Below are 10,247 nucleotides of genomic sequence, written 5' to 3' on the forward strand. Positions count from 1 at the left end.
CGACCCCCCAAAATGATCATATTTGAAATGGGGACCCCCCCCCAAAAAAAAAAAACTGGGGACCCACCCCAACCTGACAAGCACTTGTAACTGTAGGAGTTGAGGCATTACATTTTGTTTGATTCAGTTCCACATACATTTTGTGAAAATAGCAGATCTACAAGCTCACAACGTCTTGCAATGCAAGGTTGTGAGCTTGTCAATCGGCTATTTTCAAAATGTTTGCCTTTCTTATGTCATTTGAAACATTTGGAAGATGTTTGACCAGATTTTATAGTATAGTTTGTTGATTAGTTTGGATGCAGTATTGGTCTTTTTCTTTTCTTTATTATTTTTCTTTGGAGGTATTAAAAATGTCTTAAAAGTCCTTAAATTGTCTCTTCACTGTCATGTGGGGACCTCCCCCCAAAATCATGTGGGGACTCCCCTGGGGGTCCCGACCCACAGGTTGAGAACCACTGATTTAGGGCTGTCTTTCCTGGGAAGAGGCAGGGAAGGGGGCTGTGGCTGTTATTATACAGCTGTATAGGCGGGCTATTTTCGGGGAGCCTCTGTGCAGAGACGCCTCAAACGGAGAGAAGCAGAGCGACAGAGAGCAGAGCGCACGGCGCGCACAGAACTATAGGATCTAACTGGAAGGAAGACGCACGGCATTTAAACAACGCTCAATTGATACTCTCCCACACACTGAAAGCGCGCAACAGATCGAAGAGGACAGGGAATCAAATGTTGGCTTTTTTTCTGCAAATGAGTGAAGCTCGAGTCTGTGTTTAGCAATCGAATGTGTTTTTTTTTTTGGTAGTCCTTTTCCTCGCTCCAGCAGAGAATGCAATGCGAGCGCAGATTGAAGGCGCACATTTCACAAGTTTGAACGGGATTTGAACTGATTAGCATTTTGGTTTCATTTATTTTTTGGATGGATTTTGGCTGTCACGGTTCCACCATGGAACGAAGCAACATGAAGGGAACCTCTCTCAGCCGAATGTGGAAAGTTGTTGTTCTTTTGGCGCTGGCCACGCAACACGTTACTGGCAAGACGTTGAAATACCAGATTTTCGAGGAGCAGAAGGTGGGCACGGTCATCGCCCGTTTGAAAGAAGACGTCGCCGATGTTTTGGCCAAACTTCCCAGCACGGTGTCGCTGCGCTTCAGAGCCATGCAGAGAGGGAGCTCCTCGTTCCTGACGGTGCGCGAGCAGGATGGAGAGATCAGCGTCAGGACCAAGATAGACCGCGAGAAACTCTGCGAGAAGAATCTAAACTGCTCCATTCAATTCGACGTGCTCACCCTCCCCACGGAGCACCTGCAGCTGTTCCACATCGAGGTGGAGGTGCTGGACATCAACGACAACTCGCCCCAGTTCGCCCGCTCCGTCATTCCAATCGACATCTCCGAGAGCGCGGCGGTGGGGGCGCGCATTCCCCTGGACAGCGCCACGGACCCCGACGTCGGGGAGAACTCCCTGTACACGTACGCCCTGGAGTCCAACAGCTTCTTCAAGATCGACATCCAGCCCAGGCCAGACGGGGCCAAATACGCGGAGCTGGTGGTGCTCAGGGAGTTGGATCGCGAGGTGCGCTCCGGGTATGAACTTAAATACACAGCGTCTGACAGGGGCGTTCCCCCGAGGACAGGTTCTACCCTACTGAAAATCAGTGTTTCTGACTCGAATGACAACAGCCCTATTTTTGACAAGCCCTCATATGTAATTAATGTACCCGAAAATTCACCTGTTGGCACCTTGCTCATTGATTTGAACGCAACTGACGCGGATGACGGCACCAACGCCAAAATTGTCTACTCTTTCAGCAGTCACGTGTCCCCTAAAATAATGGAGACGTTCAGAATAAATCCCGACAGTGGTCACCTGACCCTGGTCAGACGCATGGACTATGAGAGCGTCGCCTCTTATGACATCGACGTGCAGGCGCAGGACATGGGCCCCAACTCCATGCCGGCACACTGCAAGATCCAGGTCAAAGTAGTAGACATAAATGACAATAAGCCAGACATTAGCATTAATCTCATGTCTTCTGGGGGGAAGGAGGACGCAGCCTACATATCGGAGGCTTCTCCTCTGGACACGTTTGTGGCTTTGGTGAGGGTAGAAGACGTGGACTCTGGGCTGAATGGGGAGGTGGTGTGTAAACTTCATGGCCAGGGTTTTTTCAAACTGCAGAAGTCGTATGAAAACAACTACATGATTTTGACCAACGTTTCCCTGGACCGGGAGAAGAGGTCAGAGTTCAGCCTGACAGTGGTAGCGGAGGACAGAGGAACGCCCAGTCTCTCCACTGTCAAACACTTCACTGTGCATGTTACGGATGAGAATGATAATCCTCCACGCTTCGAGAAGGGCCGCTATGAGATCTTCAAATCAGAGAACAATGCCCCTGGGGCGTATTTGACCTCACTAGTGGCCAGTGATCCAGACTTGGATGTCAATGGACAAGTGAGCTACTCCATCTTGGAGAACTCAATCCACGGGAGCTCCATCTCCACATATGTCACCATTGACCCCTCTAATGGGGCAATCTATGCCTTACGTACATTCGACCGCGAGGATGTTAGCCGGATATCCTTCGTTGTTCAAGCTAAAGATGCTGGGGTGCCACCGTTGCTGAGCAACACCACAGTTGTCCTCAATGTCCTCGATGAGAATGACAACCCCCCAGCTATCGTGGTCCCCCAACTATGGAACTTCACCGCAGATGTGCCTGTGTCAAAGTTCACAGAAGCCGGTCACTTAGTAACAGTGGTCAGGGCGACTGATCGTGACACGGGTGTCAATGCAGAGCTATTCTGCTCCATCAGCAGTGGTAACGAGGAGGGCTTCTTCCTAATTGACCCACGTACCTGTGAGATCCATGCCAACGCCAGTCTGGAGAACTTCCCCCGTGAGCACGTGGAGCTCACCGTGGTGGTCCGAGACCAGGGCACCGACAGCCTGAGTGCCAAGGCGGTTCTGAAGATCACCCTCTATGAAAACATGGAAAACCACGTCCAGGTGATGGACCCGGGGGAGTCTTCTCTGGATGCCTCCCTGATCATCATCATCTCGCTGGGGGCCATCTGTGCCATGCTACTAGTCATCATGGTGGTGTTTGCTGCCCGCTGTAACCGGGAGAAGAAAGACACCAGGCACTCGTACAATTGCCGGGTGGCCGAGTCCACCCACCAGCATCACCCCAAGAAACCGTCACGTCAAATCCACAAAGGTGACATCACACTGGTGCCCACGGTGAATGGGACCCTGCCCATCAGAGCACACCACCGCTCACCTTCCTCCACGCCCCCCATGGAACGGGCACCAATGGGGAGTCGTCAGAGTCACCACAGTCGGCAGTCCCTGAACAGCCTGGTGACCATCTCGTCCAATCATATCCCAGAAAGCTTCGCCCTGGAACTGGCACATGCCACACCACCGGTCGAGGTGAGCACTCACAGGCAAACACACACACACACACACACACACACACACACACACACACACACACACACACACACACACACTCACTAATTGTCTGTCACTCTCTGTCACTCTGTCTCTCTCTGTTTCTCTGCCCCCCCCCCTCTCTCTCTCTCTCTCTCTCTCTCACACACACACACACACACACACGCGCACACGCACACGCACGCACACGCACACGCGCACGCGCACGCGCACACGCACACACACACACACACACACACACACACACACACACACACACACACACACACACACACACACACACACAGAGACACAACCACATCAGCATCTCACAGCTGTCACTGTTTTGTGCAAACTGTGCTCATCTCGATGTCTGACAGTGACTTAATCAATGTAGCCCTGTAGTGCAAACTGATGCTCATTAATACTGTTTACTATAGATGTGTCTTTGTCTTATAACCTTGTTTACATCCTGTCACATCATAACCATGACTCACTCCCCAGTCATATGTCTCCATATTCATCTAGACTCACCCCCCTCCCCTTGTTTTATTGTCATCCATTTTGTCTCATCCATTTACAGTGGCCTCCCCAAGCATCCATTTTGTGTTTACTCATCCATTATTTTGTCTTCTGTCTTGTCTCCCCTTTCCCCCCCTTTGTTTTCCATCCGTTACTCATTCCCCCTCTTCTGTTCCCTTTTTGTTTGCTTTATTTTTCTTTGTTTGTTTTATTATTTTGGATATAGCAAGTCTCACAGCTTCTGTCCATGCTCCATCAGGGCCAGTACCAGCCCAGACCCAGTTTCCGTGGCAACAAATACTCCCGCAGCTACAGGTAATCCCCCCCGCCCCCCCCCCCCCCCCAAAGACAAAGAACAGAAAAAGAAAAGAAGATTAAAAAATCTACGGTTTTTATTTGCATTTTTAAATCACTTTTGTGTCATTGTGTATCCCATTATTTCCAACAACCTGTTGGCTTATAGATTATATGTAGCTCATGTTTTGACAGTGTGTTAATGTACTTTTTCCATTTCCCAGTTGTTATCATGCCAATGTCACTCAGTTCAGAAGTATGTGGCTCATTTGTCTAAATGTCATCCGCTACTTTTCTTCTTTGTTTTGGCTTAACATTGAAACATCTGATGCACAGCTAAATCCTCTGTGTTCATTTAAAGGTATTGCTTTATTATAATAAGTATGAAATAGCTCTATATTCCGATAGTCCTCCTTGATATAGAGTGTTTGTTCAATAACAGGAGTCTCCCTGTCTCTTTAGTAAACAGAAATTGTATTTTCAGGTCAGGATACCAATTTTAATCCAATCAGGAGAGAGAACTTGCAGAGGATACAGATTAAACAAGTGAAATTGGAAGTGGTGACAAAGAAATGAGAAGACAAAATTGGAACTGAAACAGTATATGGGTACTCACTCCTGATTGGCTAAAAAATTGCAACCCCCTGAAAATTTATTTTCTGTTTATTAAAGAGGTGGAGAGATGGGGAGACCACTGTTACTGAACTTACTCTATATAGCAGTGAGTAGTAGCAGAATATAGTGCTTTAACCTTTCAACAAAACACTTTTTATTTGAACCAAAAACATATCACTAACCCTACCTTTAACTAAGAGAGTGCACAACTGTAAGGGTCAATGTGGTTAAATGTGTGCACTCTCAGAGTTAAACATGGACAAAGTAACACAAAGGATTTCACTATGTATAGCATTACTGGGCAGTGCATCATAGGAATGTGCCTTCTTGAGATGAGGATCACATAAATCATATCTTTGTCACCTTCATCATAATATTCTCTTGATAAAATACCCAAGGCATCCAGCTTGATAGATTTATTGATGCCCCTAGTGGCTGCGTGTGATAGATTTATTGCTGTGGGTCTACCTGCGTGTAGGATTTATGGGTGCAGTTCTGCCTAGACTGACTTGAAACAGTCTCAAGTTGTGCATGATGGATTCATGCCCTATTATAGTCTCCTCTAAGGACACATTGCAATTTTCATGAATCTTGTCTCGTTGGGAGCTTTCAGTTTGCCAACGACGTGGAATCGCCAAAATAAAAAATATTTATGCGTTTTCATATTTGAAATCATGAAATGTCTATGCTGTATACAGTATGTGCATAGCAGATTATAATTGTTTTGTTGGTGAGGGATTTAAATTAATAGTATTTCTGTATGTTGCTTCTTAATCTGTCCCTCCCAGGTATGCACTACAAGACATGGACAAGTTCAGCCTGAAGGACAGTGGTCGTGGGGACAGCGAGGCGGGCGACAGTGACTATGACATGGGACGGGAATCCCCCGTGGACAGGCTGCTGCTGGGGGAGGGCTTCTCTGACCTGCTGCACCTCGAAATGCACCATCGACTCCACCCAGGTGAGAGGTTTGGGACAGATGGACCTAATGCATCATGACAATGCTGTGCACACGGAAGCAGTTAACCCATTAACTGCTTCCAGTTAAGACCTGAGGCTGATTACTACAAATGTCTTCTAAATCCTTAAAGTTTTCTGAAAAACGTATGTTGCTGTATCAGTGATGCTCAAATTTAGACCCCAAAAATTATATGTATTTGGCAGCGGACCCCCATCTCAAAATATTTAGTTGCAGGGACCCCCCCCCAGAAGCAAAGATTTTAGTTAAAAATGTTCGCTCTAAAAAATGTATAGATTTGCACAAATGTTCATGATTTTTCAAAAATAGCTGATGTACAAGCTTGCAGCGCCTCACAAAGTGACGTGCTGTGAGCTTGTATATCTGCTATTTTTGAATAGCCAATGTATAAAATAATGTGGTTTTGAAAAAGTGGTTAAAATCTAAAATGACACAGATGCTTTCCCCGGTTTTTAATGGGTTAAACATTCTCACTTCTGACTATCCCTCACCTTGACCTGCCATCCAGCTGAGAAACCCTGAGTCACACAAACCCAACCCACTCTGTGTTTCCACCTCAAGTTCTGCCACAGCAAGCTCTGTGCTCGTGGGACACACAGCCTGTCTAACGAAGACACTAATGCACCCCAGGTTAACCCCAGATTAGAAATACAAGCCTTGTAGCTTTTCTTACACTTTATAAGCAAGGTTGCATCATTGTGTCGAGTTTCTAGCAACTGTACTATTCTATACCACAGTATCAGGTCTTTTTTTTATTCATAGTTAAAAATGCATCCATTTTCAATTCAGGAAAATTCTTGGCATTCTTCTTGGCATGGGATGGTTGTCAAATACAATCTATTGAGATATAATTGACACTTAATGCACTATCATTAGCAAATGAGTTGCAGTTTGTGCTTGCATTGTGACTAAATTGAGTTAAATGCCACTCAACCACAGCCCCACAGCAGACCACACCCAGTTAGCAGAGAGCAGCCGTGTTACAGCTTTCTTAAAGCCCCAGTGCATGCATATCCCCGTACCTAGGCTTCAGTACCATGGACAGCGTCACCTCCCACCCCATTATTCCTCCTTACACCTGCCTATTCAGCCACTCCATTGGCCCTGTCTCCAACACAATGGCCATTGTACTCCTCCATTCTTCCACACAGCCCTCATTTCCACACTCGTTATCACGCTGAGAGAGGTTACTGTGTGTCTGTCTATTTGTGCAAGTGTGTGCGCGCGCCTGTTTGTGTGTGTTTGTGTGTGTGTGTGTGTGTGTGTGTGTGTGTGTGTGTGTGTGTGTGTGTGTGTGTGTGTGTGTGTGTGTGTGTGTGTGTGTGTGTGTGTGTGTGTGCGTGTGTGCGCGCATGCGTGTGTATGAGAGAGTGCATGCATGTGTGGGTACGCTATCTGCCTGTAAGATAGAGTCATGTCTGTAAAATCCTCCCTGGAGCAGAGATGACTTGCCTGTCACTCTGTTTTTTTCCCCCTTTCCTTCTTTTTCTTTCCTTCTGTTTTTTTTCCTTCCTCCCCCAGTGAGTGACAGTGGTGTGCTTTCATGTCTGAACTGAGGAAAATTCACAGTAATTGCTTTTAGAATGATGTTATTCTCTCTCTCTCTCTCTCTCTCTCTCTCTCTCTCTCTCTCTCTCTCTCTCTCTCTCTCTCTCTCTCTCTCTCTCTCTCCCCTGCCCAAAAGCCTTCCTCTCTAGCAAGCTCCACAGTGTCCTCTCTTTCTCTCTCTCTCTCCCTCTCTCCCTCCCTCTCTGTGTGTCTGTGTCTCTCTCTGTCACTTCCTCTCCCTCTCACATGCACACACGCACGCATTCATGCATGCACGCACACACACACCAACAGATAGACACTCTCTCTTCTCTCTCATCTTTTTAGTTTTATTTTCTTATTATATTCCATCCCCTTTATTGAGATGAAAATAAATGGGAGTGGAGGCAGCGATCAAATGTCCATCCATCTGTCAGTCTTTCTGTATCTCTGTCCCTCTCAATCCTTTCAATTCCTCTATTAGAGATGGAATGAATGAAAGACTTATTGCTGTTATTCCCCTCCTCCCTTCCAAACTCTATCTACTGCTCTCTCTGGAAATAGGGAAGAGGGGCATGGAAAAGAATAATGGGCCATGAGGGAGGATTATCCCAGTTACTCCTCAATAGCATTAATTTGCTTAGAAGTCTCTATTTAGATTGGCAAATATCTCTTGTTATCCATGCCAGATATGATAACGAAACCAAACAAACAAATCCAGGCCTCAACTGGCTATACTTTTAAGATGTGTCGGGTGACAGAAAGTCAGCCAAAATACGATTCATACTCCCATTTGACTTCTGTTGGTCTCATCACCAATTAAGGTGGTCTGCCAAATTTAACATTCCCAGAAGAACTGGGGTAAAGAGTGTTTGCTCTTTACATTAAGGTTGAACTATCTTGCTTAGAAACAAAGTGGCCAGGGATGGTGCGTAGGATGATATAATGAGTAGAAGAAAACTATAAGCTTTTTTTGTGCAGTTAACATCTGATCAAACAGATTAGAACACAAATTATAAGACTTATCTGCATTTTTGGTTTGATCCAGGTCTGCTGTATGTGATTTCCTTTACAATATACATGATGCTCTTACAAATATGACAGCTGCATCCTATAGTGCGTCAATCTCACTATGAGACCGTGCTCACGTCTGATCTAGAGTATAAACATAGATTTGAACTGTTGAACTGTACACTATCTCTACAAAGTCTCTCTCTGTCTGGCTACCATGCCCCTGAGTCTGCATGTCATGTTATTAAAACCAACTGCTATTTTCTTAACCATCGCAATAAAGCCACTTTAGGCAAAGGACACATCTGTTCTGGTTTTGTTCTTGTTGAATAAATACAAATGTCTCTGTTTCTCTTCTGCCTTAGCAATGAGACTGTGCACGGATGAGTGTCGCGTCCTGGGCCACTCTGACCAGTGCTGGATGCCCCCCCTCGCCTCCCCTGCCTCGTCCTCAGACTATCGCAACAACATGTACATACCTGGGGAGGAATCTTCCCAGCAGCCCCCGCTAGAGGACGACCAGGACTCCCTGGACTCGGAGCGCCGCAAGAGTTTTTCCACCTTCGGGAAGGAGCCCGGAAGTGAGGAGGGAGGAGTGTCTGCCGGAGCAGGAAATGATGCATGTGTGGCAGGGGGAGGGGCTGGCTCCCTCCTCACAGAGATGAACAGTGTCTTCCAGCGGCTCCTCCCGCCCAACATGGACTCCTATGCTGAGTGCAGCGAAACGAACGCACCCGTGTCCTCGTCCACCCATGAACGAGGAAGCGGTTGCGGGAGCAGCGTTTCTAGTAACCACGCCAACAACACTGTTCCCCAAGACAACAGGAAGGGGCTGTTGCCAGGCGGGAAAGGCCCCGCCTACCCACCTGGAGTGGCCGCCTGGGCAGCCAACACCCATTATCTAAACCCAGGAAATGGATCTGTGGGGGCAAGTCACGTCGTCTCATCTTCTTCTTCCCCCGCCACCCCATCCACCAATGGACAGCCGCCGCACCTAAAATGGCTGCCAGCCATGGAGGAGATCCCTGAGAACTATGAGGAGGATGAGTTTGATGGCGTCTTCCATCAAGGCCACCCGGGAGCCAAGCGCAACGAAATCCGCCACGCCCACGAGGTTGGCATGGACGCCAGTGAGCTGGTCAATGAGATCAACAAACTGCTGCAGGACGTCAGGCAAAGCTAAAGAGAGACAGAGAGAGCATTAGAGAGCGACATTGAATGACAGATGGAGAAAGCTGCTCCTGGGGAGTGTGACATCTCTCAGTGTTCGTTCTTTGTGCTCACATACGTACATGAACTTCTTTGAACTTCACATTGTTCATGTAACTCTGTGAACTCCATGATGACTGCTCCCTGTTTCACTGTAAAGCTTGTATCCCTTTCTTTACTGAATGTCCTCTTGTCACTCTGTGCTGTGTGAAAAGGTGCCAAGACTTGGGACCACAAAGTGAAGTTCAGTGCTGAAGTTCTGACCGAGGCGACTTAGAAAGGCATCAAAGTTTCCACTGGAGGAGGATGGCAGTGCTCAGTTTGCTATTAAAATCTCTCTATAAAAAGTTGCTAGAATGACTATAAGTACTTCAAATATAGAAAACTAAAAACAAACAGTACACCAACAAAACTTGATAGCTCTTCATTTGTAATGTTTACAGTGGTGTGTGAACTGACTCTTGGGGGTACTGGTGGGAGTTGGGGTGGGCGGTTGTGGTTGTGGGAGGACACTGACTCGACTGTCAGTGACAGCCGTGTGCTTTTTCTTTTGCATTTACCATGTACAATAATACTGTACAGTGTCTGTGGAAAAAGCAAGATCAATTGGATATTGTGGTAATGTTTCCCGTTTTGTTATAGGCAATGTGATTGTAC

At 46.8% G+C, this 10,247-nt stretch overlaps 1 protein-coding gene across 2 annotated transcripts in view; it reads left to right on the top strand.

Moving 5' to 3' along the window:
* Positions 1-581: 581 nt before the first annotated feature.
* pcdh18a (protocadherin 18a) overlaps positions 582-10,247 on the top strand; it is a 9,932-nt gene continuing 266 nt past the window's right edge. The window contains exons 1-4 of one of the 2 annotated variants that reach the window (XM_084079795.1): positions 582-3,433; positions 4,182-4,270; positions 5,653-5,825; positions 8,747-10,247. The exon at positions 8,747-10,247 is cut by the window's right edge and continues 266 nt beyond it. In XM_084079795.1, the coding sequence (XP_083935921.1) occupies positions 917-3,433; positions 4,182-4,270; positions 5,653-5,825; positions 8,747-9,564 (3,597 nt within the window). In that variant the 5' untranslated portion in view covers positions 582-916 and the 3' untranslated portion in view covers positions 9,565-10,247. The remainder of the gene's footprint in view (positions 3,434-4,181; positions 4,271-5,652; positions 5,826-8,746) is intronic. The other variant, XM_084079796.1, reaches the window with a different exon arrangement.

Source organism: Gymnoscopelus microlampas (genome assembly GCF_963454915.1).
Source record: "Gymnoscopelus microlampas genome assembly, chromosome: 2".
Lineage (NCBI taxonomy): Eukaryota > Metazoa > Chordata > Actinopteri > Myctophiformes > Myctophidae > Gymnoscopelus > Gymnoscopelus microlampas.